Below are 26,256 nucleotides of genomic sequence, written 5' to 3'. Positions count from 1 at the left end.
GGAAAGCCAACCTAAGGATCTTCACTATTCCCTAAATGTCATATGCACACTTATACTTCCATGCCTTTGAAATTCTCTTTACTTTCGGGGTGCCTGGGTAGCTCAGTTGGTTAAGCGTCTGACTTTTGATTTCAGCTCAGGTTATGATCTCAGGGTCATGAGATCGAGCCCCGTGGCAGGCTCCTCGCTCACCACAGAATCTACCTAAGATTCTCTCTCCCTCTCATCCTCCCCCTCGCCCCATTCACGCTTGCATGCATGTGCGTGCACGCTTTCTCTTTAAAATAAATAAATAAAATCTAAAGCAAACAAATTATCTTACTTTCTTTGCTTGCAATAAACCAGTGTGGTAAGCAGAATAATGGTGCTCCAATATGTCTATAACTTAATCCCTACAACCTGTGAATATGTTAACTTACATAGCAAAAGGGGGTTTGTAGATGTGATTAAGGTTATGGGCTCTGAAATGGAGATTATCCCAAATTTAACAGGTGGCCCAATCTAATCACATGAGCCTTAAAAGTAGAGCACCGCTCCTGACTGTGGTCACAGCCATGTGACAGGTAAAGAAGGATCACCGAGAGAGTTGGTGTTGGCTTTGAGGGCGCCATCTCCAAGAGATAGAGAGAGGGGGCCACCACCAAGCAATGCAGACAGCCTATAGAAGCCGAGAAGAAAAGACTCCTGGAAAGCCTCCAGAAAGGAATGCAGCCCTGCTGATACCTTGATTTTAGCCCAGTGAGACTCATGTTGGACTTTCTGACCTATAAGAACAGTAAGATAAACAATGTGTGTTGTTTTAAGCCACTGAATTTGTGGTCATTTGTTACAGCAGCAATAGAAAACTAATACAACCAGCTTCTTCTACCTGGAAAATCTTTTCTCTGCCTTTAAAATCCAGTTTCAAAATCACCTTTTCTGTGAGATCTTCCCTGGCTCTTCAGAAAATGCATACTACTTTTTTATGTCCCCAAAACACTCCGTCATACCACTATTGGGACATATAATTGTTTGAGAGATAAGTCTTCTAGACTAGAAAATCTTCAAGGATATGGGCTATGTTTTTTTCTTCTTCATGTAGCAAAGAATAGGGTTTGGTAAATATTTGATAAATAATGGCATGAATAAGGACACTGTGTTCATGATATACTGTGCTTTGCTGATAACCATACATTCAGATTCACATTTTATACGTGGAGTACCAGTTTTACTTTTGGTTTGTTTTTTAATCCATTTTTGAGTTTTAGTAAACTGAAAGGCATTTAGTAATCAAGTAAACTAAATGGAGTTTTAATGTATAGACTTCAATACTATTAGTACACACAATTTGTTTTTACATGTGTAAAAAAAAAATGAGAGGGTGACAAAGAGACAACAAAGTAAAAGACAGAGAGTCTATTATTCTTCCATCACTCTCAGCTCTGGGTCTCCTCATCTGTAAAATGAGGATATTACACCTGATGATCTCTTTATGAACTCCCTGCAATATCTGATCCAGGGAATGATGGGATATAAAAAGCTTACAAAAGATAAAAAACAGTGTTGAGTTTCAGTAACAGTTTTCACCTTTTCAAAAATACCTAGTAGCATTTCTGAAATCTGAAAGTTTGAGTTGGCATTCATGAGTTCTGACATTCTCCATGGCTGGGACTGCAAAACTCCCTTTACTTACGTACCTTAAAGTTTTGCCATCTCTTTTACGCTTAACTGCTAAACTAGGACACAGTACAAAGGATATGTAAGTTACTGCCATCGTTATCTTTAGGGCACATGATTAAGATACATCTACCTTATCATAGACATATACCTTTGGACCATTGTCTTCAACTTATCTTCTAAATATAGGTCAGAAGACAGGTAGTATGCTTAGGGGACAGAAAACAAGGTAAAAGGAGCTTATAAGAAATGAAAGGCAGAGTCTAAAGCATGTTACATAGCAGCAAACCTGTATTTGAAACCTACAAAAATACTCCGGGGAAAAGAAGTACTGATTTTAAATTTACTTGTAGGGTTTCGTAGTTTAGCAGAACGTGCCATGGCAAGATCGAAGTGGGCCTGGTCCGCATTCTCACACAAATTGATGATTCGGCACAGGCAATCTGCAGCGAACACCCGAGTGGCCCAGCGAGGTGCCACGAAGGGCTTTGATTTATCTTCTTCACCTAGTGTGGTGAACATGGTATCATCATCCATCTCATCTTTCTTCTCAGATTCCTCATCTTTTCCACTACTTAAGGGAGTTGCAGTGCTCATATCTATAACAAAAATGAAGCATATTATGACAAGCTCACATACAGCAAAAATGATGCTTTAGAACTTGCATTAATGTTACAAGATTTCTAATAAAAAAGGACTAAATTCTCACTCCTTTGAAAACAGTAGAATTGGCAAGTTTTTTTTAAGTCAATCAGAAAGCAAAGAAAGGATAGCATAAAAGTGTTTTTACATATTTCACTAGTTTTACATACTATGTTGAATACAGAGTAACCTGGGATTTTTATATACGAAAATTTAGTGTGAATTTAGTTATTTCCCCCAAATCAAAGAAAGCTCATTAGTTTGTAATATAATTTAACCTTCAACATTTATACAGGGATTTATAGATTAAAATTTATTAGCATTTTTAAATGTAAGCTCATATATATATATATATATATATATATATATATATATATATCTTTTTTTGTTTACATATACAGATATATACCAGAGGTAAAACAGTCATTATTTTAAGAACATACTTTATATATTAAATACATACCACTAGAAGCTGCCAGGACATCTTTACAAAGCATTAGCCAGTGGGAAAGTTTCTCTACAGCCAGTGATGAAAGCATATGACCCAAAGTATCATGAATATCAGAACATAATTTTCTATCTGTCTCCCGGTCTAGCATTCCAAAAAGAAGTCCCTCAAGACCAGTTTCTGTTATATTAACACCTTGGTGCCGGCAGTGGATATCACTTCGAGAACTGACTCCAGGTGCAAAAGGATTGACATCTGAAAAGCAATTTTTACAAATGAACTTGTATAGAGTTTTGTTGTATACTACAGGTAACAATTATGTTAAAGACCAAGGCTTACATGTAAATTCACGATTACAACAAAACAAGCTAGCTATACTAGAATTTATGTTCTCCAGCTTACATATCCTTAGGTTTAGAGAATCTGATAATAAAGGTAAAACTCTGATCCTTAAGACTGATTATTCTGAGGTATTTTAAACAAATCTCCAGAGAATGCTCAATAAAATACATTTCTTTCTAAAAAAGAGAAAGTATGGGAATGAGACATATTTCTAAGTAAAATCTACTTAGATTTAATGGACTGAAAAATAATTATTGTATATTTGTTGGAAGAACAAAGTGAAATTTATTCAGTCTTATAGTTTAGGTTTTTAAAAATCTATAAAGCCAGAACACAAATTATAAATGGATTATGTCCTAAAAGATCATTTAAAAACTGGGAAAATCCTTTCCAAGAATCATACAATCAAAAAGTCATATTGAGTGGGGAGATGGATAAAATAGGTGGAGGGGTTTAAGAAGCACAAACCTCAAGCTAAAAAATAAGTAAGTCACAGGGTTGAGAAATACAGCATAGGGCATATAGTCAATAGTATTGTAATAACATATAATGACAGATGGCGACTACACTTGTCACAGCGCGCACTGCATCAAGTACAGAATTGTGGACTCACTATGTTGTACACCTGAAACTAATATAACATTGTATGTCAGTTATACTTCAATTAAAAAAGTAATATTGTCACAAAATAGTAGTTAAATGTCTTGCTTTATCTGAAAATCTTTTTGTTCTTAGAAACAGCAGAAGTTGTACAACTAGCAACCTTAAGAAGGAATACTATGAGGCTCTGAAGACTGAAGCCCTTTGAACCTTGAAGACAGTGAAACAAAGGGATGTAAACTGAAAGTGGCTCTTTTAGTTGAGTCACTCCAAAGACAAAATAAGGGCAAGTTTGCAGAAAATAGCCACGGTGAGAGGAGCTCAGATAGTAGTAAAAGTCAAAAGCTTTGATTCCAAGGAAAGAGAACATTAGTGCGAAATTAGGCATAGAGGCCTATTTTTCACTTAGCAGCTGATAGTGACTATGTTCCCGTATCAGGAATTACACTTCTACAACATTAATTTTCATAGCTACCTAGCAAACTAAAAAAAAAAAAAAAACAGAGAGAGAGAGAGAACATTGATTGATCACTGAGGATAAATTCCTAAAACGGGAATCACTAGGTCAAGGGTAAGCTGACAAAAAATACTGACAAATCCAGAAAATTTGTATGACTTTACATTTCTTTCTACCAGCACTATAAGATATTTCTCTTTTATTCATACCTCTCTTAGTGCTGGTTATAATCATTATTTTTAATTTGGTCAGTTTTATAGAAGAAAAATGCTATCTTATGATTGTATTGACTTGTAATTATTTAATCACTGGAGGTTGAAAATATTTCATATGTTGACATTTCTTCTTTGATAAAACATGTTTCTTATGCTCTCATGATTTTCTATAGATGCAGAAGAGAGTTAACATAGCAGGCCTGAGATGACTTAGTAAGGCCTAAAATTCAGATTAGCTCTCAGCTAGCATCCTGGTGAACTGGGTTTCAGGAGGGTTCCCACCATTTCCTGGTCAAAGTGGCTCACTATGCCTAAACTGTTTGTACAAACGGTATGGTTTATGCTGAACACCTGCTTGCCTTTTAAAGTCTGGACTTTTGGAACATGTTAGGCAGACTATGCCTAGTCACCCAGAGCCCAATAAAAACCTTGGGCACCAAGCCCCTAACAAGGTTCCATGGTAGACATTTCATATGTTGTTAAGACTCATTGCTGGGGAGTCAAGCAGCTCCTGCGTGACTTCATGGGGCGTGGGCTCTTGGAAACCTGCACCTGGTTTGCTCCAGAATTCACACCAAGTGCCTTTTCCCTCTGCAAATTTTGCTTTGTATCCAGTTGCTGTAATAAATCATAGCCATAAGCATGATTATAATGCTAAGTCCTTCTAGTGCATCATCAAACCTCGGGGTGGTCTTAGGACCCCCAACACATTAAGTTTTAAAAACATTAAAATGTAAACATGCACACTTCAATAAATAAAATAAATTAATAAATATATTTTGCAAGTACTTCCCCTCCTAGTTTGTCTCTCAATTTTGATTATGGTGACTGAGGAGTATAAGTTTTAAAATATTATATGTACTCAGGAGAATTCTATAATTATTTTTGGTGCTATGTTTTCTCTCTAAAAAGCAATAGTATTTACTGTATAAATAACTTCTTTCACATTCTGCAATACAGTATATTTGTTAATAGAGCTCTTATACTACCCTAAAATTGAAGTTATTTTAGTATCTTGCTTCTTAGTACCCAAGCAACTTCTATGCATTAGAAAGCTCTTATGAGTAAAAGTTTTCTCTCACAATAGGGGAAATATCTGTCAGTTAAGCTCTGAAAAAGCTCCCAAGCAACCTATCCCTAGAGACCAAAAGGCCAGCTACGAAATTCAAGCTATACTTAAAACCCCCCAAAAAGCAGAAAGAACTAAAGAAAGCAAAGATCTATCTTTTGCTACCCAAACACCTACTGACATTTCTTTTATTGGTTACTCTAGCTTTCCCTTCTTGAGGAAAAGTTACATCACAAAGAGTCAACTAGTATCAGAGACTGGAAGCTTTCAGGTACCCCCAAAATAGGTCATTTCTCTTTCCAAAAGTCTATTAGTGATACAAAGCAATATCCTTAGAGTTAGTTATCCATTATATAACTCAATCATCCTGAAGGGATGGCACAAGTACCTTGATACTAAATGCTATTTACTTTTTTTTTTTAGCTCCAAATCTTAAAAAAGGTAAAAGTGTAAAATTACCAAGAAAATAATACTAGAATTTTTGTTTTATTTTATTTATTTATTTTTTAAAGATTTTATTTATTTGACAGAGAGAGACACAGTGAGAGAGGGAACACAAGCAGGGGGAGTGGGAGAAGGAGAAGTAGGCTTCCTGCTGAGCAGGGAGCCCGATGCGGGGCTCGATCCCAGAGCCCTGGGATCATGACCTGAGCTGAAGGCAGACGCTTAACGACTGAGCCACCCAGGCGCCCTGATACTGGAATTTTTAAAGTGATAATGGTTTTATATTTAACTTAAAAGAATAAGAAGATTGACCATACTTGAAAGCAAAAATGTTATTTAAAGAGTAATATTCATTTGAAATGTTAAGTATTTAAACAAAAAGAATATTGACTAATAAAGTAACTTACGAGTACCAGGGTTTTCCTTGTCACCTGCATTTTTTGCTAGGCTCATGGCATATTCACATACTTCAGCTGCTTCTCTTTGTGCAAGCTGCCGGAGACAAGCCACAGCAGCTCGGCGAAGTAGCAAATGGGAACTACATAAGTGAACCTGGAAACCATAACATATTAGACAATTCTTTAAAAAACTGCAATCTCATTTGCCTAACGAATATGTATTAACACCTTACTTGTGAAGAGGCTCTTCATTTAACAACATCAGCTGTTAAATATATAGTCAAATAAAGGACTTTTGGAAAAATAATACCAATAAATTATATAAAGAATATTTTAGTGGCCAAAATAACTGTCTCAAGACCTGGTTGCTAAAGATGATACAATATACTTCCATGAAAATCCAGAAGAATCTCTTACACATCTTATTTGACCCGTGGTCCTACTAAATGTTGTCATCTAAATTTTTTAAGTGCATGGAGATTGTATGTAGTCAATGAAAAGTTAGGAGGCAGAGCACACAGCAAGAATTGAAGGAAAAGAAGGGTATTTATTAAAATAAAAAATAAAATCAAGCAAACATAAACACCTGGAAAGAATTCTAAAATGGGCCCTTTTGGAATAGAACTGTTTTTAATCTCAAAAGTTCCTGAAAAAATCAATGTAGTACACTTTAATACATGAAGGAAAGTAAAGACACAGCACAACATAATGATTAAGAGCTCAGGCTCTGGCTGCTAGACTGGATTTGAGTCTTGCTTGTCACTGACTCCTGTGTGACCTTAGACAAGTTATTTAACCTCTCTGTGCCTTATTTGCCCATATGCAAAATGTGGAATACAGTGAAAATAAAATAAGTTAAGACAAGTATTTTCCTTAGAACAGTGATAGAGACATGGTATTTGCTCATTATATATTAGCTATTATCATTATTACTATATTATTATAATAATATCATTATTACTATTATCACTATCATATTACTATAAATCTGACGCATCAAGAAAATATTAAATTATGTTCCATGTGCTTGCTTTTTAAGCAAGGAGATAAGTAATATATTTAGAAAAAAATCTCATCCAGAAATAGTGGAGGGGGGGAATAATTATATGGAATACACCACCTCTTCACAATGCTAGATAGTATATTTTTATACTACCAATATAGCATTTGTAATTCAAGATATATTTGCATAAAATTTATAGCCCATGAAATTTATACCAAGTATTAAAATATATATATATATATATGTGTGTGTGTATAATTGAGGAGAGAAAACCTTTTTATTTATTTATTTATTTTTAAAGATTTTATTTATTTGACAGGAAGAGAGACAGAGAGAGCAGGAACACAAGCAGGGGGAGTGGGAGAGGGAGAAGCAGGCTTCCCGCTGAGCAGGGAGCCCGATGCGGGGCTTGATCCCAGGACCCTGGGACCATGACCTGAGCCGAAGGCAGATGCTTAATGACTGAGCCACCCAGGCACCCCCTGACTTTTTTTTCAATAAAACGTTTTATTCACTTCATTCCTTAAAATGAAGACATTTTGGAACTTCCAAATATCCTATAACTAGAAATCTTAAGCATGGTCATATGAGATGGGAAGAACAAGTCAGTTGCTCAGAGTTTTTGCCTTTTTATGTGTACAATGAGGACAATATCTGCTCTATCTTATATAATTGTGGTAAGAACACCATACAAATTTAATTTAGTTGCAACTAAATAGAATTGTAGCTAAGAGCAGTGCCTGACTGGCTCAGTAGGTGGAACATGCAACTCTTGATCCTGGGGTCAAGCCCCACGTTGGGCATAGAGTTTACTTAAAAAAAATTTTTTTAATCTAAAAAAAACAACAAAAAAAGAATTGTAGATGAGAAAATACACTCAACAAATACTGACTGGCAGAGACAAAGAGAAAAAAAGCTTTTTTGTTTACCAAGTCTTTTCAAAAACTCCATTTTAATGATTCTGAGGCGTATTTTTTTCCATTTTAACATCTCTAATATTAGAGATGCAAATTACAATTGATGGTGTCTTACAGTCACTATAAACCAGGTAAAAGTAAAGACATATTTGTTTGACAACTTTCCCCTGACACCTTTTGGTAAAAGCCACAAAATAAAGAATAAAACATTAAATTTGATAAAAATATGTGGCTTTCTCATGGTCCTTTCTAGCCCCTTGGAGATAATCACAGTCTATGGTGACATCCATCATTATAGTTTCATTTAGCCAGTTCTTGAACCTTATATAAATAGAACCATGTAGTGTGCTCTCTTCTGTGCCTGGCGACTTGGCTGTGAGATTCACCCATGTGATTACATTTCACAGTTCATTTTCATTGCTGTGTAGTATTCTGTTGAATAATTGTATCACTCTTTATCCACTGCTGACTGGTAGACAGGTCATTTCTGTGTTTTAGCTATTATGAATAACCCAGCAGTGAATATTCCTGTACATGTATTTTGGCACATATGCACATGTATTTCTGTCAGGTGTTTACTTAAGAGTGAAGTTTCTGGGTCACAGCATATGCGTATATTCAACTATTTTAGGTTATGCCGAATTATTTTCCAAAGAAGCTTGTTTTTCTTAGAATCCACAAACCTCAGGAACATTGTGTTGCTTGCTCCTACAGTAGACCTCCACCTTCCTATAAAAATGCCTGTTATTGGGCCCCTGGGTGGCTCAGTTGTTAAGCGTCTGCCATCTGCTCAGGTCATGATCCCAGGGTCCTGGGATCAAGCCCCACATCGGGCTCCCTGCTCCGCGGGAAGCCTGCTTCTCCCTCTCCCACTCCCCCTGCTTGTGTTCCCTCTCTTGCTGTCTCTCTCTCTGTCAAATAAATAAATAAAATCTTTTTTAAAAAAATGCCTGTAATTTTACACTGTATGTCACCTTGCTATCCCTTGTTGTGCCCACCATATACACATCCCAGACAATGAGACCCCCCGGCTCTGACAGTGATGACCTGGGCATTCAGCTCAAGTCCTTCTCTCACTGACATTTCCTACAATTATCCCAGATGACCTAAGTGCCTATGTGTGGAATACTTCTGTCAGGACAGGAGAACGCATAACTGTGGTCACATGGTATAAAAAGCAGTTGCTGGGGCACGTGGGGTGCTCGGTCAGTTAAGTGTCTGACTCTTGATTTCAGCTCAGCTCATGATCTCAGGGTTGATGGGCATGGAGCCTGCTTAAGATTCTCTCTCTACCTCTCCCTTGCCCCACTCTTGCTTGTGCATGCACACGCACACACACACACACACACACAACTCTTTCTCTCTCTCCCTCTCTCAAAAAAAACCCAAAAAAACCAAACAGTTGCTTGCCAAGAGGGAAATAACAATAAGTCAGAGTGGTGGTTTTTCTTCCAAAGACACATTTTGAATAATTCTAACATCATACAAATTTTAATACTTTTATACCATTTAAAGATTACTATGGTGAAACTCACCTCTCAATACATTTGCTGAAAAAAAAATCACATTTCATTTGTGTTAGGTATTACATGTGGTATCACGTAACATTGCCATTTCTGATGGAAATGATTGAGCAGAAATGAAAACAAAATTCATAAGAATCTTAACTGATTTCTAATTTGGATGAACCCATGTGTGGACTATTTTTCAGTGTAACAGAGACCACATGGGGGCTTTCAGCAATGTGGAAACAAGATGACCCCTTGAATGACCCATTTTCTCATCTCTATCCTGCCATATCATCTCCTTCCAACCAGCTACCTGTAATCTCACTACTTAGCCTTTTGGAGAGGGTTCAGGAAAGGTCTTGAACATGCCTTGTAATAAAACCCTTGGTGTTCTGCTAAGGAAATCAGTTTTGAGGCATTATCTCGTGTTAATACACAGAAAGCTCATTGCGTAGCCTATGTTTATTGATAACCTCCACTGAGATAAGGAAATTCACATTATTACTTTACCAGATCCTCTTAAATGTGTTCCATCTCATAAGGTCAACCTCCACAGTATAATTATATCTAAGGAGAAAAAAAATGCAGAGAGGAACAAGACTAAAGCTAAAGAGTGTCTGTGTTTTCATCACGTTTGTCAGTTATCTAAGCTGTATCACGTAACAGCTTGCTCGTTCATGTAGAGCCACCTTGCTCAAGAGATGTCATCAATGCCTTCAGAGGTTAGACATTAGACCAGGGTTTTTGGCAGGATGCTACACATCTTTTTGCAGAATCCAATCAGGTGTAAACTATTCATCAACTATTTTCTTTGTGAATGTTTCCTGTACACAATTCATGTGCAACTGGTTTCTGCCCTGAAGCACACTCAGATTCTTTGATGGTATAGGACTGGTTCAGATCCCCCTGGTCTACGGTGAAACACGAGAAAATCTTGTTGCATAAGTTAAATATACCACATCAGATCTAACATCTAGTATGTTGGCCCTTCCCTTCCTTCATCTCATCCTCAATAACCTCCTCCCTTTATGTGAGCAATATCCTCCCATGGTTATATCTATCTTTCTTTCTCCCTGTATATTGGCCTCCTGCTGTCTTTTCCTTCCTCCTTTATCCAAATGAGACCTCATAATGCATTATTATTTTAGCACTGTCTTGTTAACATCTTTATTTTTTTTTTTTAAAGATTTTATTTATTTATTTGAGAGAATGAGAGAGAGAGAGCACATGACAGGGGGGAGGGTCAGAGGGAGAAGCTGACCCCCTGCTGAGCAAGGAGCCCGATATGGGACTCGATCCCGGGACTCCAGGATCATGACCTGAGCCGAAGGCAGTCGCTCAACCAACTGAGCCACCCAGGCGCCCAACATCTTTATTTCTTTCATCCTGCTATCATTTAAGTGAATCTGCTTGGCCAAAGTCCAACTATGAATGTATCAAAGTATCTGGCTGCTCAATGGTTGGTTATAGGTGCTGAAGAAAAATCTTACAAGGTGAACTGCTACCACCATGATTCACACAATGGAGCCAAAAAAGGGTCACTACCCTCTGCTGAACCCCCTCAGTACTACCACAGAATCTTCTATTTCTCCAGTTAGTCCATTCTCCCACATTTCACTCTTCTCAAACTTCTTGCCCTCTTCTTTGCTCCCTCACTCATAAAACTTATCTTCCCTATTACTTGATTAAGAAAGTAAAAGTCATTAGATGATAGCTCCCCCAACTTCCAGCCACCAAATCCAAAAACCCACCTCTACCTACACTCATCCTCTCCTCTTTTCTTCATGTTGCACTGGGAGAGACATTCTCTTACTTGTGCCCTGGAAACTCCATCCCATCAGAAACCCTGGATGATTATCCACTCTGCCCCACAACTTAAACTCTCCCACTCTACTGGTTCCATCTCTTCAGCATTTAAGCCCTCACTCCTCACTACTGTAGGAGAAAAAGTCTTGCCTGACCCCATCACTCCTTTGACCTATGGCCCTCAGTCCTCTCCTATCAAGTCAACTTCGGAATGAAGTTTCTATTCATAGCCCAGTGTATTTGGGCTTCCATTTGTAACCACTCTGCTAGACGAACTCTTGCTAAAGACACCATGTGACAAAAGTCAAAGGGCACATTATGGCTCTCATCTTGATCTCTCAACAAATATGTTATATAGCTGACAACTCCTCTACTCCACTTGGCTTCTGTGAACACTACAAACTCTACTTTTCTTTTCATCTTTCAGATTGCTTCATAGTTTTCCTGATTCTTTTTCTTTTCCTTTTATAGGCTGGGTTCCTCATTCAGCATTCTCTCCCTGGTGATCTTAACTACTCCTGTCTTTATTTCCCATCTAAATTCTCATGCCTCTCAAATTTAAGTTTCCAACCAAATTTCTCTTTTCTGAGCTCCAGGCCATGAAACTACCAATTATCTATTTTTTATTTTTTTTTAAGATTTTATTTATTTATTTGAGAGAGAGAGACTGAGAGAGATCACATGAGAGTAGGGAGGGTCAGAGGGAGTAGACTCCCCGCCAAGCAGGGAGCCCGATGTGGGACTCGATCCCGGGACTCCAGGATCACGACCTGAGCCGAAGGCAGTTGCTCAACCAACTGAGCCACCCAGGCACCCCGAAACTACCAATTATCTAAAACTGAATTAATTATATCCACTCTTCCCAACTTCTTCCTATTCCAGTGTTACCAATCTCAGGAAATTATATTTCTATGTTCAAGTCAGAACGTGGATTACATCCTTCTCTCTTTTCCTTATGGCCAATTAATCAACAGATTCTACTGATTCTTCCTCTTTTTTTTTTTTTAAAGATTTTATTTATTTATTATTATTATTTATTTATTTATTTTTTTAAAGATTTTATTTATTTATTTGAGAGAGAGAGAATGAGAGACAGAGAGCACGAGAGGGAAGAGGGCAGAGGGAGAAGCAGACCCCCTGCTGAGCAGGGAGCCCGATGCGGGACTCGATCCCGGGACTCCAGGATCATGACCTGAGCCGAAGGCAGTCGCTTAACCAACTGAGCCACCCAGGCGCCCAAGATTTTATTTATTTGAGAGAGAAAGAAAGCGAGAAACAGAGCACGAGTGGAGGGGGAGGGGCAGAGGGAGAGGGAGAAGCAGACTCCCTGCTAAGCAAGGAACTTGATCCCAGGACCGCGGGATCATGACCTGAGCTGAAGGCCGACACTTAACTGACTGAGCCACCCAGGTGTCCCCACTGATTCTTCCTCTTAAATATCACTCAATTCTATTTATTTTTCCCTATTCAAATTGCTGCCTATATAGAGCAAGTCATTATCACCTCCCTCCTAGAGCACCATAATTCTCAAAGTCCGGAGTTTAATACATCTAGAAAGCCTGCATGATCTCTTACCTGGCTAAGTGTCCAGCCTCATTCCGTGCCCAGGCCCCACCCACCCCTTCTCTCTCAGCCCTAACCACACCAACTAAACAGTTTCTCAAATGTGTCACATTCCTTCCCATTTGGGGGCCTTTCATATATTTTTCCGTCTGCCTAAAAATAAGTGCTGTCTATTGCAATATTATGCTTTCTCCTGAACTAACTCCTATTTGTCCTGCAGATCACACCTTCAGTATCATTTTTTCAGGTAAATCTTTTCTGAATGCCTGGATTCTGACAGGCTCCCCTGTTATGTGATTTCCTATAGCCTCTTCTAGCACTTATCTGTTTTTTGTGTCTTTTTATTAAAGATTTTATTTATTTATTTGACAGAGAGAGACACAGCGAGAGAGGGAACACAAGCAGGTGGAGAGGGAGAGGGAGAAGCAGACCTCCTGCTGAGCAGGGAGCCTAATGCGGGGCTCGATCCCAGGACCCTGAGATCATGACCTGAGCTGAAGGCAGACGTTTAATGACGGAGCCACTCAGACGCCCCCACTTATCTTATTTGTAAATAATTATTATTGACCATGTTCCCTTGTAAACTATAAATTTCAGTATGGCAGAAGCTTCATCTTGTCTCATCTACAAATGTATTCCCAGGACTTTGCATGGTATGTGACATGTAGATGGCTCTCAATAAGTACTTACTAAGTGAACAAATTAATGACTATGATGATAGCCACAGACCCTCAGAAGTTATCAATCAAACTTCAGGACATAAAATTCTGAATGGGAAAGACTAAAAATATGATGCATTCTTAGCCAAGAAATAAACAGTTCATCAAAATATTTCTTAAAAGGTGAAAAAGGAAACCAGTAAATAAAAATGAACAGTCATAAAATGACTATTGAAGGTGAAACTCTAGAATGCACAATCCAGAAAGCTTACACTTTTTGTTTTGATCTAGTTTAATCTTTTGGGAAACAAATTTGGGGCTCCCTAAGTAAATCAATGAAGGAAACAGTTTTATACTTACACACAGGCTCGGAACAAGACTAGAGAGATTGACATGTCGTGGTGCAAACATGTGTAGCTGCTGAAGACAAGATATGGCAGCTGCCTGAACCAGAGAATCTGAATGGTCCTGGGTTATTGCACAACCCACCAAACAAGAAGAACGAATGGTGGAAACTGTTGCTCCATTCCCTGGTAGCAAAATCAAAGAAAATGCAAAATGCTATTATTAGTACTACCAAAAACAATCATCTTCTAAACAACCCCTTTCTGATCACTATTCAGATTGTTTTGAAGACAAGAAATCTGCAAAGTCCATAGAAATTACTTCAAAACATGACTGTATATGGATGACAATAATATATCCCTCCTAGATTTAGCTAGGTTTATAGAAATCCCCTAGGAAACTATATTGTCCTTTAAACCCATCACTGTTTTACTTGAAAGAGCCAGAAGATTCCTCATTCTCTGTCCAACCAATATTATCACTATATTATTTAATAACTCCAAATCCTACTTTCCTAAGAATTAATGAAAACTTTTACAGAGATAGTCAGGAAAAATAATAATAGTATTATATACTGTGTAAAAACATCTTAATTGCCTATTATAAGTGCTTTAAAATTTTTGCCAGTGTAATTTATATACATATAATGCCAAACAAAGAAATCATGGTCATATAGAGTCGCATTCTAGTTTGAAATACATATTGCCTCATCATCACTGCATCAGAAAACACTTGGTAAACACCTATGTTTAATCAGGCACATATTTATTCTGTCCATATCCTTATGATAACACTGGAAGAAAAAATTACCAACTTTCTCAAAGAGGAAACTGAGTGCAAGAAAAAGAATGTCTAAATCACGTATTTTCCAATTCCTAGCATTCTTCATTAAGATTTTTTCATTTTTGGATTCTTTCTTTTTTAAAAATATCTGTCCAGAGGGAGACAACACAGCATAGTGGCTAAGAATGCATGCAAAGGAAACTGATGTGGGCTTCATCTCTGGCTCCAACCTCTCACTAGCTATACAAAACCATGGAAAAGCTCTTAATCTCTCCCAGCCTCAGAGTTTCATCTGTCAAATGGAGAGATGCACCTATCTCAGGATGCTGTTAGAATTAAATGAGATAATGTGTATAAAAATCTTGACCCAGTGAAAGCATTTACTAAATGATAGGGGAAAAAGGGAAAACTCTGAAAATGAATGATACATTCAGGATAAATTCACAATAATTTTCTGCCTTCTGTGTTTCATTCAACCTTTAGTAAAATTATGTCAGTGGAACTGTGTAGTTAGAATATGGGCCTCAGGATCATAAATCTGTCACTCAGTTAGGTAACTTTAGGCAAGTTACTAATCTTCTCTGAGCTTGGTTCCTCATAGAAAAATTACGTAATATTATCTCCCTTATGGGAGTGGGTTTTCAAACTATGTTCCTGATCTTTAGAATTCAAAAAAACAGTGAAGCAGAAGTCCATGAAGACAAGTGGATGGTACTCCAGGACAAAGGAACTTCACTTTTCATCTTTGTCTTCATGGAGCTCCAGGTAAAATTTAATTTAGAAAGGCTTCCTCTGGGGGTGCCTGGTGGCTTAGTTGGTTAGGTCTCCAACTCTTGATTTCGGCTCAGGTCATGATCTCAGGATCATGAGATTGAGCCCTGTGTTGAGTGTGGAACCTGCTTAAGATCTTCTCTCTCCCTCTGCCCCTCCCAGCTCACACTTTCTCTCTCTCTCTCAAAAAAAGGAAAGGCTTTCTCTGCTCAAAACTTCAAATAATAGTCAGTCATAGGTATGTTGTAGGGATTAAATAAAATAGCGTATATAAAAAGCAGAGTTGATGGGGCGCCTGGGTGGCTCAGTCGGATAGGCGTCTGCCTTCGGCTTGGGTTGTGATCCTGGGGTCCTGGGATCGAGCCCCACATCGGGCTCCCTGCTCAGCGGGGAGCCTGCTTCTCCCTCTGCCTGCCACTGCCCCTGCTTGTGCTCTCTCTCTCTCTGTCAAATAAATAAATAAAATCTTAAAAAAAAAAAAAAAGCCGAGTTGAAGGGTGTCTGGGTGGCTCAGTCTGTCAAGCACCTGTCTTTGGCTCAGGTCATGATTGAGCCCCAAGTTGAGTCAGGCTCCTTGCTCAGCAGGGAGTCTGCCTCTCCCTCTGCCTCCCCCTCCCCCTGCTTGTGCTCTCTCTGTCTCTCTCTTTCTCAAATAAATAAAATAAATCTTTAAAAAAAAAGCAGAGTTGTAGGCCTTTGGTAAATAAGAAGCATTCAGTACACAGTCATCAGTAATTATTACTATTACAAGTTTTCATCAAGCAACATGATAGCGACATTCAGGAAACTGAAAGATAGCAAATGCCTAGTTCCTTTATTTAAGATGAATTTACTCACCTTGTAGCTCAGGGCCAACAGTAGTTATTATGGCACCCAGGCATCTACCCAAACATTGATGAACTTCCGTATGTGAAGGTGGGACTGTCAACAGCAAGGTAAGAACTAGAGATAATGTTGGTTCCACATATCCACGATACATTGGGCCACTAGAATCCACTATAAGAGCAAGTGAATGAAGAGACCATGTCTGGAATGAAATATAATTTTATTTAGTGGTAAGGAATAATTCGAGTATACTGAATTGATTTTTTAACTTAAATGTTAATAAATATTAACACCTTATTTTTTTTATGGATTCATCTGTTTAATATAGGGATATAACATTTTGTCAACACTAGGCACCATAAAATGTAAACACAATTACTGTCATAAACCTGGATATACCTTCAAGGATTCAAAGTGGCTTTGTTTAGTTACTGTTTGCATATAGTGCAGAGAAAGGTCTTCATGTTATTAGCACTATATACATAAGAAGAGATCCAAATTACAGGAGAGACAGATAAAATTTGAGTTCTTTAAACATTCATTAAACTAAGTTTTGTAGTAACATCCAGGTTTATCTTCCTTTCACTAACCATGTTCCCTGTTAAGCACATCATAACAACAGCACAGTGAATGATGAAATAGAAGAATTTTGATATACTAGAAAACAGTACTCAGTGATACATTTACATTCTATTTATATGATTAAACATTTGATCATACAGTACCTTCGTAAAGATTACTGGCTAATCTGGGGGTGCGGTTTAGACTGTTAGAGGTATTACTAACATGATAACTACTTCCCTTATATGCAGATATTAGAGCTATAATTTTATTGAGAGTAAAACTGATACTGCAAGTTGACTGAGCAGCTTCTCAAATAATGTGGTTTATGAAATCATGGGAAATGAGCAAAGCTGCCCTTGACATAAAATGGTTTCTCAACCTGCTTTTCACATCAAATTTAATCAGTACAGACCAACACGGTCAGTCAGGTAATTCTTAATATGAACAAATAAGAAAAAGAAAAAAAATATATGTACATGAATAAACAGGGGAACTAGATGCGTTTTAGCAAGGAGTGTCAGGTGGTAGTTCTGGATGAAACTTGCACTGCAGTTTTCACTTCCATAGTTGTGTGCTGAGAGTCTGACCCGATGAGCTTCTAGACCATCCTGCTGTTGTGTTGGGGGGCTGGCCAAAACCCACTGTTGGGTTCGTACTACTAATACTCATGCCAGCCATTTGCTGATTCATCTGTGAGAGGTTCCACTGGGGCTGTTGAGCTTGCGGCAGGCCAGACTTACTCTGGGGTGCACCCATCTGTCCCACCATTCCTCCTTGGGGGCCAACCACATTTGGAGGAAGTGGCATCACACTAGTTTGTGCATTTCCCATAAACCCCTTGGGCATGGGCATGCCCACCATCATGCTTGCACTCTGTCCCATCACATTTCCGTGAAGGCCAGGAGCTGCAGGTGTATATTTGTGGGTCCCATAAACACACCAGGAGTACTCTGCTGCTGAATGGTTCCTATACCATATAAAGGTTCTTTGGAGAGTTGTTTCTTTGCCACCTCTTCTGACTTTGTAGCTTGCTCAGTGAACAGATCCAGATCTCCAGATATTACTGTAGACAAAGTGGCAGCTGCAGGTATAGAGGGCATCCCCTCAGCTGGGGGTATGACAGTTGCAGGTAAGGGATTAGAGATCATTGGTCCAAAGATGTCTAGATCATCGTTCAGGGACGGCACCGTGGTTGTGTTCCCATTGGTCACTGGTGCCTCAGCAGGGCCATCAAGTCCTAAAAGATCAACAGTGGGCTCTGCAGCTTTTTTAGGGCTGGTATTTTTTTTGGACTCCAACTGCTGATCTTTCTTCTGCAGCTTTTCAGTTGTAAGAGGTTTTGCAGGCTTTTCTGGCTCCTTTTCTTTTTCTCTTCTTCTTTTTTTTTTTCTTTTCTTTATTTGTAATAGCTATTGCATTTTTATCGTAGTATTTCTTCTTTTCATATTTATCTTTGATGAAAAATTCCACTGCTTGATCTGTCTGTGGTCTTTGAAAGTTCTCTGGAAGATTGGCTTCATAGAGTAGTCTTGCTTTAGTATTTTCCATATCTTGCATGCACTGTATCTGTTGTGGTGTACATTGGTCTAGGTTGACTGACTTGACCCTGGATATATGAACCCCAAGATTTCCATGGATTCCAGCACATCTGATGCAAATAAATACACCAATATTCCAGGAAGCCCATCGAGGACCTTTGGACTCACAGTCGGTGCAGTACTTTTTGTCCTCCTCCCTCAGCAGCTTGGGCAGGATGAGCTGGTGCTGCTCCTTCAGCTTCTGAGCCTTCTCCCGGCAGGAGCCCATCACCATCTTGGCAGCGGGGGGGCGGGGGAGGGAGCCCGGGGCAGCTATGGCGGCGGCGGACTCAGGCAGGAGCTGGGCAGCATGAACACACCTGGAGCCGCCGAGACCGCATGGAGACTCAGCCCAGGAAGCGGCAGCGGCAGCAGCTGGAACTGGAGGAGGAGCGGCGGCCTAACACCTTAATTTTTAATCAATGATCTAAAAATACTTTAACCAAAGCAACTGATGTACAAGTGTTATGTTTTTTTTTGTTTTTTTTTTTTTAAGATTTTATTTATTTATTTGAGAGAGAGAGAACTAGAGAGAGAGAACACATGAGAGGGGATAGGGTCAGAGGACAAAGCAGACTCCCTGCCGAGCAGGGAGCCCGACGCGGGACTCGATCCCGGGACTCCAGGACCATGACCTGAGCCGAAGGCAGTCGCTTAACCAACTGAGCCACCCAGGCGCCCTACAAGTGTTATGTTTAAGTTTCTCTGCAGCATGGCTTTGAGTGTCAAATAAAATTTCGATGATGAATTCATTTTCTTCTACTATAATGTACATCTATCTCATACATTCAAAAGACCATGACTTATGTAATAAGCATTTGATTTAGTGGATGCTTATGGACATCAAATATATTTTTATTGCCTGTATTGTGGAGTTTTGCTAAATAATGAGCCTGAAATAGAACAATGACCATCACAATGTTCTGTACTTGGATACATTTCTATAGCAATGATATTCACATATCAGCTCTTCAAGTGCATTGAACCATTTCAAGCCCCTGTTTATGCCTACTAAGCACAAAGTAATCTTACTGGCTAATAGCATTTCCAAAACTAATCCCAGAGCAGCATATTGTAATCAGCACAGGCTTGAGAAAATTAAGTCCTTTAAACTGCCTACATCCAGCTGTAGAAGAACTTATCTTTTATTTCTGCTGCTGGCAGCTCAAAAGGAGAGCTATACTACTGGGCTGAGGACAGAGAGATCTCAACTTGCCAACAAAGGAAAAAAAAAATCCACACCTCAAATTCTACTACCTATCAATCTGCTGTAATCCTAGAGAACTCAGCAACCTGACTTGGACAGATATGTACAGAAACCACATCTACTGACAAGAGCTAGCAAAAAATAATAGGGATATAGCAACGTGAGGGAGGAAGACTAGAGCAAACATTCTGGAGAAAATGATTAAATGTAAGAAATAGAGGTGCCTGGCTGGCTCAGTCAGTAGAGCATCAACACTTGATTTCAGGTTGGTGAGTTCAAGCTCCACATTGGGTGTAGAGATTACTTTAAAAAATAAGTAATAAAAAATAAATGTACAGAACAAAAAGCACTTTAATAAAACTGTAGTAAGAATTTTTTAGGCCATATAAATTAAAGCACAAAGGAGATTCTAGAAGTGTTTTTTTTTAAAAACCCAGGATTTATATTAAAGATGCAATGGAAAACTAGAAAAACAATAGCTACTGCTAAAAACCAGAATCATGGGCGCCTGGGTGGCTCAGTTGGTTAAGCGACTGCCTTCGGCTCAGGTCATGATCCTGGAGTCCCTGGATCGAGTCCCGCATCGGGCTCCCTGCTCGGCGGGGAGTCTGCTTCTCCCTCTGACCCTCCTCCCTCTCATGCTCTCTGTATCTCATTCTCTCTGTCTCAAATAAATAAATAAAATCTTTAAAAAAAATAAAAATAAAAATAAAAACCAGAATCATGATTTTGAGGATCAAATGGAAGATTATCCTATAACATTGAGTGAAAGTACCAAAAAATAAAAATAATGAGGAAAAAAGACAAGATCTAATATATGAACAATACTAGTTCCAAAAAGAGAAAAAGATAAACTTATATAGAATTTGATGAACTTCACAGGAAAAGTCTTACACACTGCCAAACAAAAATGTAAGGTTACAGACGTACATCTATATTTCAGGTAAGTTTCTTAGCAAAAGCAATGAAAAGATGGGGAATAAAGATTGCTGTGATGCCTGTAACTATCTATTAATTCAGAAGTTTATCACATAAATCATTGTCTTTTGCAAGTGTGAAATGCATGCGTAGTATAAAGGAAAATGAATTCATCACTAAAGTCTCCTTTCTGGATATGCAAAGCCACACTGCAGAGAAACTTTAAACACAGTATTTGTACACCAGTGGCTTACATATTGCCTTTAATTTCCTAAAGAACATAACTGAAAGTTTTTAGAGATAAGTGATTAAAATTTGAGATGTTAATATTTACTGAAATTTAACTTTAAAAAAAGACTACCATTAGCCTCTTATGTGCAACACCAGAATACAGAAAATCCTGAAACATTTATGAATAATGAAAGAAAAGGATTGTGTGCCAGAAATAGTATACTCAACTAAAATTCATTCAAATGTGAAGGCAAAATAAAGCCATATTTTAGATATGCAAGGATTAAAAAAGCATACCATTCAAGCTAATGATTGTTGGAGGAGTTTTTCCTATCCAGTGAAAATGTAAAAAAGAACAAAGATCTCAAGACAGGAGTTGAGGATACAAAGAAGAAAGTATTACTGAAAAATAAATCTCTGATGATTACAGTTAAATAGATGTAGCCAATAATAGGACTGTAAAGTATAATTTTTGAGTTAGGATTCTTAAAACAGAAGACACATTAGGGAAAACTTAAGAAAATCTACTATACTCTTCTTGTGCAGATATACGGTAGCACTGAGGGAATGTAACTGATACAAATTTTAGTAAAATGCCCTGTCATATTAAAATAATTGTGCAGAGTGGTCACTTAAGAGGAATGTGATTTTAAGAAATTAAAAGCAAGAGAAGGCTGAGAAGAAGGTGAAGACAAAAGAAAGCAAACTACCACCATGCTCTTTGACATAAAAGAAGAAAGCAGAGGGGCACCTAGGTGGCTCAGTTGGTTAAGCGTCTGACTCTTGATTTCATGACTCAGGGTTGTGAGATCAAGCCCGTGTCGGGCTCCACACTGAGCATGGAGCCTGCTTAAGATTCTCTCTCCCTCTCCCTCTGCCCTTACCCTGCCCCTGCTTGCATGCTCTCTCTCTCTAAAAAAGAGTAAATTAAATTAAAAAAATAAAATAAAGCAGCAAATTTTTAGGTAAAATGTTCTTCTAGTCCACTGTGAAAATAGAATTTTTTAAAAAGCAGTGTAGCACCTTATCCCTTAAGGGATAAGCTTACTTGATTTTTGTTTCTAACCTTTTTGGGAGTTTTGGGCTTTACACAGCTGGAAACTTTTACCAAGAAGTCAAAGACAAACTAAGCCTGTAGACTAGAATCCTCTGACGGATTTACTGTCTCTTATCTGTGAAGGAACTTATTAATAAACTAATGATAGGCTCTAATGCCAAATCAATTTGTCTCTTTTCCCAATTTGCATTCCCAATACGAAGTCGGTAAAAATTGAATGTTACTGGATTCATATACTCTTAATATTTTTAGATGTATCAATGTGAGGTGGCAAATCAAGAGCACAGTATATCTTCACACAAGTGAACCTCTTGCCTTTCACTGCAGTTATATTTCGTTGTATATAAAATGTTTAAGGAGAAACAAACAAACAAAAAATTCCAGGAGGAGACTTGAAGATTCAACCAAAAACACTGGACCTGGGATGGTATATAAGTGGGAAGAGAGAGAGATGGTCATTAAAAGAAACTTGATCAATTTAGCAAATGTAAGGAAATGCAAAAAAAAAAAAGAAAACAAGTACAAAAGACAGTAAGTAATAAAAAGAAACTATGCTTCAAGAAATATATATGAATGGATTAAATTCCCAGAGTAAGATAGATTTAAGATTAGGTTAAAATACAAAATCCTGTTCTACATTTTTATAAGTAAGACTCATAAAATAAAATGACAGAGAAAGACTCTAATACATTTTCTGAACAAATTATCAGAATCGTTACTATTTTACAACAACTAATAGTCCTAAAAATATTATTTAAAAATTTCATAATAAAGAAAAAAATCAACATTATACCTGAACTTCAGAGGATGTTCCATCTTGTGCTAGAGCCAATAAAATGCTGACACTGGTTTTTAGATGTTGTCCTGAGCCGATACCACCAACATAGCGATGCAAGCAGCCCAGAGCCAATGAATGCCCAGTTCTGGATACAACATCGCGGGCTGATTTCAACCTGAAAAAAAGGTATGCTTCAGAAATTGGTTTTTCTATTTCCCTATGGAAATCAGAAAAGACTACAGTTATGATTACTTCTTTTTCCACTCCCTACCAAGAGTTAGAGATTAATGACAATGGTTCATGAAAGTGACATATTTCATGGAATAAAGCCTATTTTTATTTTAAAGAAAATGTGAAAGAAGAATCACAACTTCTCAGTTTTAAACATTATTCCTTGAAAAGTCAAGAATCATTTGAAAAATATTTTTATTATTGGTGTTTTAAATAAAAGAATTGTTTTTATAACTGGTTTTAAAAATATAAAAAACAGGGTAACTCTAGTCATAGAATTAAAGAAAATGTTAACTTTCACTTAAGAAATTTTCTATAATTATGATGTGAACCTCTTTAAAATGCATCAGTCCTTTTCTCTGTGAAATATATCTAATGAACTAAAAAATATAAAAAGGAGATATTGTATATTAATTTTTGAAAATAGGCTTTATTGAGATATATACAATAAAATTCACCAATTTTAATTCTTTTCAAGTAAACATAGAACATTTACCAAGACAGATAATTAATTCCAATAAATGGAAATAAAACATATCAGAATTTATGGGATGCAGCTAAAGTATGTTTTAAGGTGAATTTATAGTATTAAAATTCTAATATTAGGAAAGAAGAAAGGTTTTAAATCAATTATCTAAACTTCCACCTTCAGAACCTAGAAAGAGAAAGCAAACTGAACCAAAAAAAAGCATAATGAAGCAAGTTATAAGGGTAAAGCAGAAATCAGTGGAAGAGAAAACAGAAAAATGGAGAAACTCAATGAAACAAAAGCTGTTTTTTTTAAAAGAACCATAACACTGATAAACCCTTCAACTGACTAAATAAGAAAAAAAGGAAAGACAGAATGTATATTCTGCTGCTGTTGGGTAAAGTATTCTATAAATGTCAATTAGGCCAAGTTTGATGATTGTATTGGTAAAATCTATATTTTTAATAATTTGGGAGCATCTGTTCTATCAATTACTGAGAGAGGAATGCTGAATCTCCTATAATTATGGACTTTCACTTCTATTAGGTTTTGTTCCATGTATTTTATTTTATTTTTTTAAAGATTTTATTTATTTATTTGAGGGAGAACGAGCTGGCAAGGAGGGGCAGAGGGAGAGGGAGAAGCAGGCTCCCGCTGAGCAGGGAGCCCGACGCAGGGCTTGATCCCAGGACCCTAAGATCATGACCTGAGCTGAAGGCAGACGCTTAACCAACCGAGCCACCCAGGTGCTCCTTGTTCCATGTATTTTAAAACTATATCATAAGATACATAAACATAGAGAATTGCTATGTATTCTTGGGGAATACATCCTTTTATCATTATGAAATCACTCATTTATTCTGATAACAATCTTTGTTACAAAATCTACTTTTTCTAATAATAACAGAGCCACTTCAGCTTCCTTTGGATTAGTGTTTTCATGCTATATTATTCCTATCCTTTTACTTTTAACCTCTCTGTCTTTTAGTTAAAGGGGTTTCTTGTAGACAGCATATAGTTAGATCTTGTTTGTTTTTTTATTTTATTTTTTATTTGAGAGAGAGTGAGAGAGCATGACTGGGGGCAAGGGGAGGTAGAGGGGCAGAGGGAGAAGGAGAAGCAAACTCCCCACTAAGCAGGGAGCCTAACATGGGGCTCAATTCCAGGACTCTGAGATCATGACCTGAGCTGAAATCAAGAGTTGAACACTTAACGGACTGAGCCAACCAGAAGCCCCTAGATCTTGCTTTTATTTCTTTCTTGATTTTAAAGATTTTATTTATTTATTTGAGAGAGAGAGAGAGAGATGAGCAAGAGAGAGCACAAGCCGGGGAAGGGGCAGAGGGAGAGGGAGAGGCAGGAGCAGATTCCCTGCTGAGCAGGGAGCCTGATGTGGGACTCGATCCCAGGACCCTGGGTTCACGATCTGAGCTGAAGGCAGACACTTAACCAACTGAGCCACCCAGGTGCCTGATCTTGTTTTTATTTAATCTGTAAAACCCTAACTTTTACTTGTAATGTTTAGACCATTTACATTTAATGCTATTATCGGCATGGTTGGGTTTAAGTCTACCATATTGCTATTTGTGCTCTATTTGTCACATCAGTTTGTTCCCTTTTCCCTCTTTCTGTCTTCTTTTGGATTTAGTATTTTTTATGATTCCATTTTATCTCCACTATTGGTTTATTAATTATACATTATTATTTTTTAGTATAATCTCTGGAGTTTTTAATATATGTATTTTTAAAAGATTTATTTGAGAGAGAGTGAGAGAGAGCACAAGCAGGGAGGAGGGGAAGAAGGAGAAGCAGGCTCCCCGCTGAGCAGGGAGCTCCACATGGGGCTCAATCCCAGGACCCTGGGATCATGACCTGAGCTGAAGGCAGACACTTAACTGAATGAGCCACCCAGGTGCCCCTATAATATACACTTCTAAGTCTTTATGATCTACCTTCAAAGAATATCATATTCTTTCATGTATATTATACACAATCAGAGTATACTACCATTTCCTCTTCCCATTCTCTGTGCTGTTGTCAGGTATCTTACTTCTCTACATATTAAAATCCTACCGTATGTTATTATATTTGCATTAAAGAGTCAATTATCTTTCCAAGGCATTTGAGAATGAGAATAAAAATAGCTTGCAGACTCTGCTGCCCAGGAGCTGCCCATGCCACCCAGCCATGGTCAACCCTACCGTGTACAACATTGCCATGATTGGTGAGCCCCTGGGTCACATCTTTGAGCTGTTTTGCAGACAAAGTTTCAAAGACAAGAGAAAACTTTCATGCTCTGAGCACTGGAGAGAAAGGATTTGGTTATACAGCTTCCTACTTTCACAGGATTATTCAGGGATTTATGTGCCAGGGTGGTAACTTCACATGCCATAATGGCACTGGTGGCAAGTCCATCTGTGGGGAGAAATATGATGATGAAAATTTTATCCTGAGGCATATGGGTCCTGGCATCTTGCCCATGACAAATGCTGGACCCAACACAAACAGTTCCCCATTTTTTCATCTGCACTGCCAAGAGTGAGTGGTTGGATGGCAAGGCTGTGGTCTCTGGCAAGTCTTCAGGGCATGAATATTGTGGAAGCCATAGAGTGCTTTGGGTCCAGGAATGGCAAGACCAGCAAAGATCACCATTGCTGACTGTGGACAAATCTAATAAATTTGACTTGTGTTTTATCTTAACTACCAGTCCATTACTTCTGTAGCTCAGGAGAGCACCCCTTCACCCCCATCTGTTCAAAATATCCTATAATCT

The 26,256-nt window shown here is 37.9% G+C and overlaps 1 protein-coding gene and 1 pseudogene across 2 annotated transcripts in view; both read right to left on the bottom strand.

Moving 5' to 3' along the window:
* Positions 1–26,256, bottom strand: part of HEATR5B (HEAT repeat containing 5B) — a 103,925-nt gene that overhangs the window by 39,746 nt on the left and 37,923 nt on the right. For both annotated transcript variants that reach the window (XM_081796918.1, XM_081796920.1), the window contains exons 19-24: positions 22,799–22,958; positions 16,464–16,653; positions 14,088–14,257; positions 6,281–6,425; positions 2,762–3,001; positions 2,004–2,255 (exon numbers count right to left, since the gene is read on the bottom strand). In XM_081796918.1, the coding sequence (XP_081653044.1) occupies positions 2,004–2,255; positions 2,762–3,001; positions 6,281–6,425; positions 14,088–14,257; positions 16,464–16,653; positions 22,799–22,958 (1,157 nt within the window). The remainder of the gene's footprint in view (positions 1–2,003; positions 2,256–2,761; positions 3,002–6,280; positions 6,426–14,087; positions 14,258–16,463; positions 16,654–22,798; positions 22,959–26,256) is intronic.
* On the bottom strand, positions 17,254–19,129 carry LOC102730347 (stromal membrane-associated protein 1 pseudogene; annotated as a pseudogene).

Source organism: Leptonychotes weddellii, chromosome 10 (genome assembly GCF_054177405.1).
Source record: "Leptonychotes weddellii isolate Sample4059 chromosome 10, ASM5417740v2, whole genome shotgun sequence".
In the NCBI taxonomy this organism is placed as follows: domain Eukaryota; kingdom Metazoa; phylum Chordata; class Mammalia; order Carnivora; family Phocidae; genus Leptonychotes; species Leptonychotes weddellii.
This window is presented reverse-complemented; position numbering and strand designations above follow the sequence as displayed.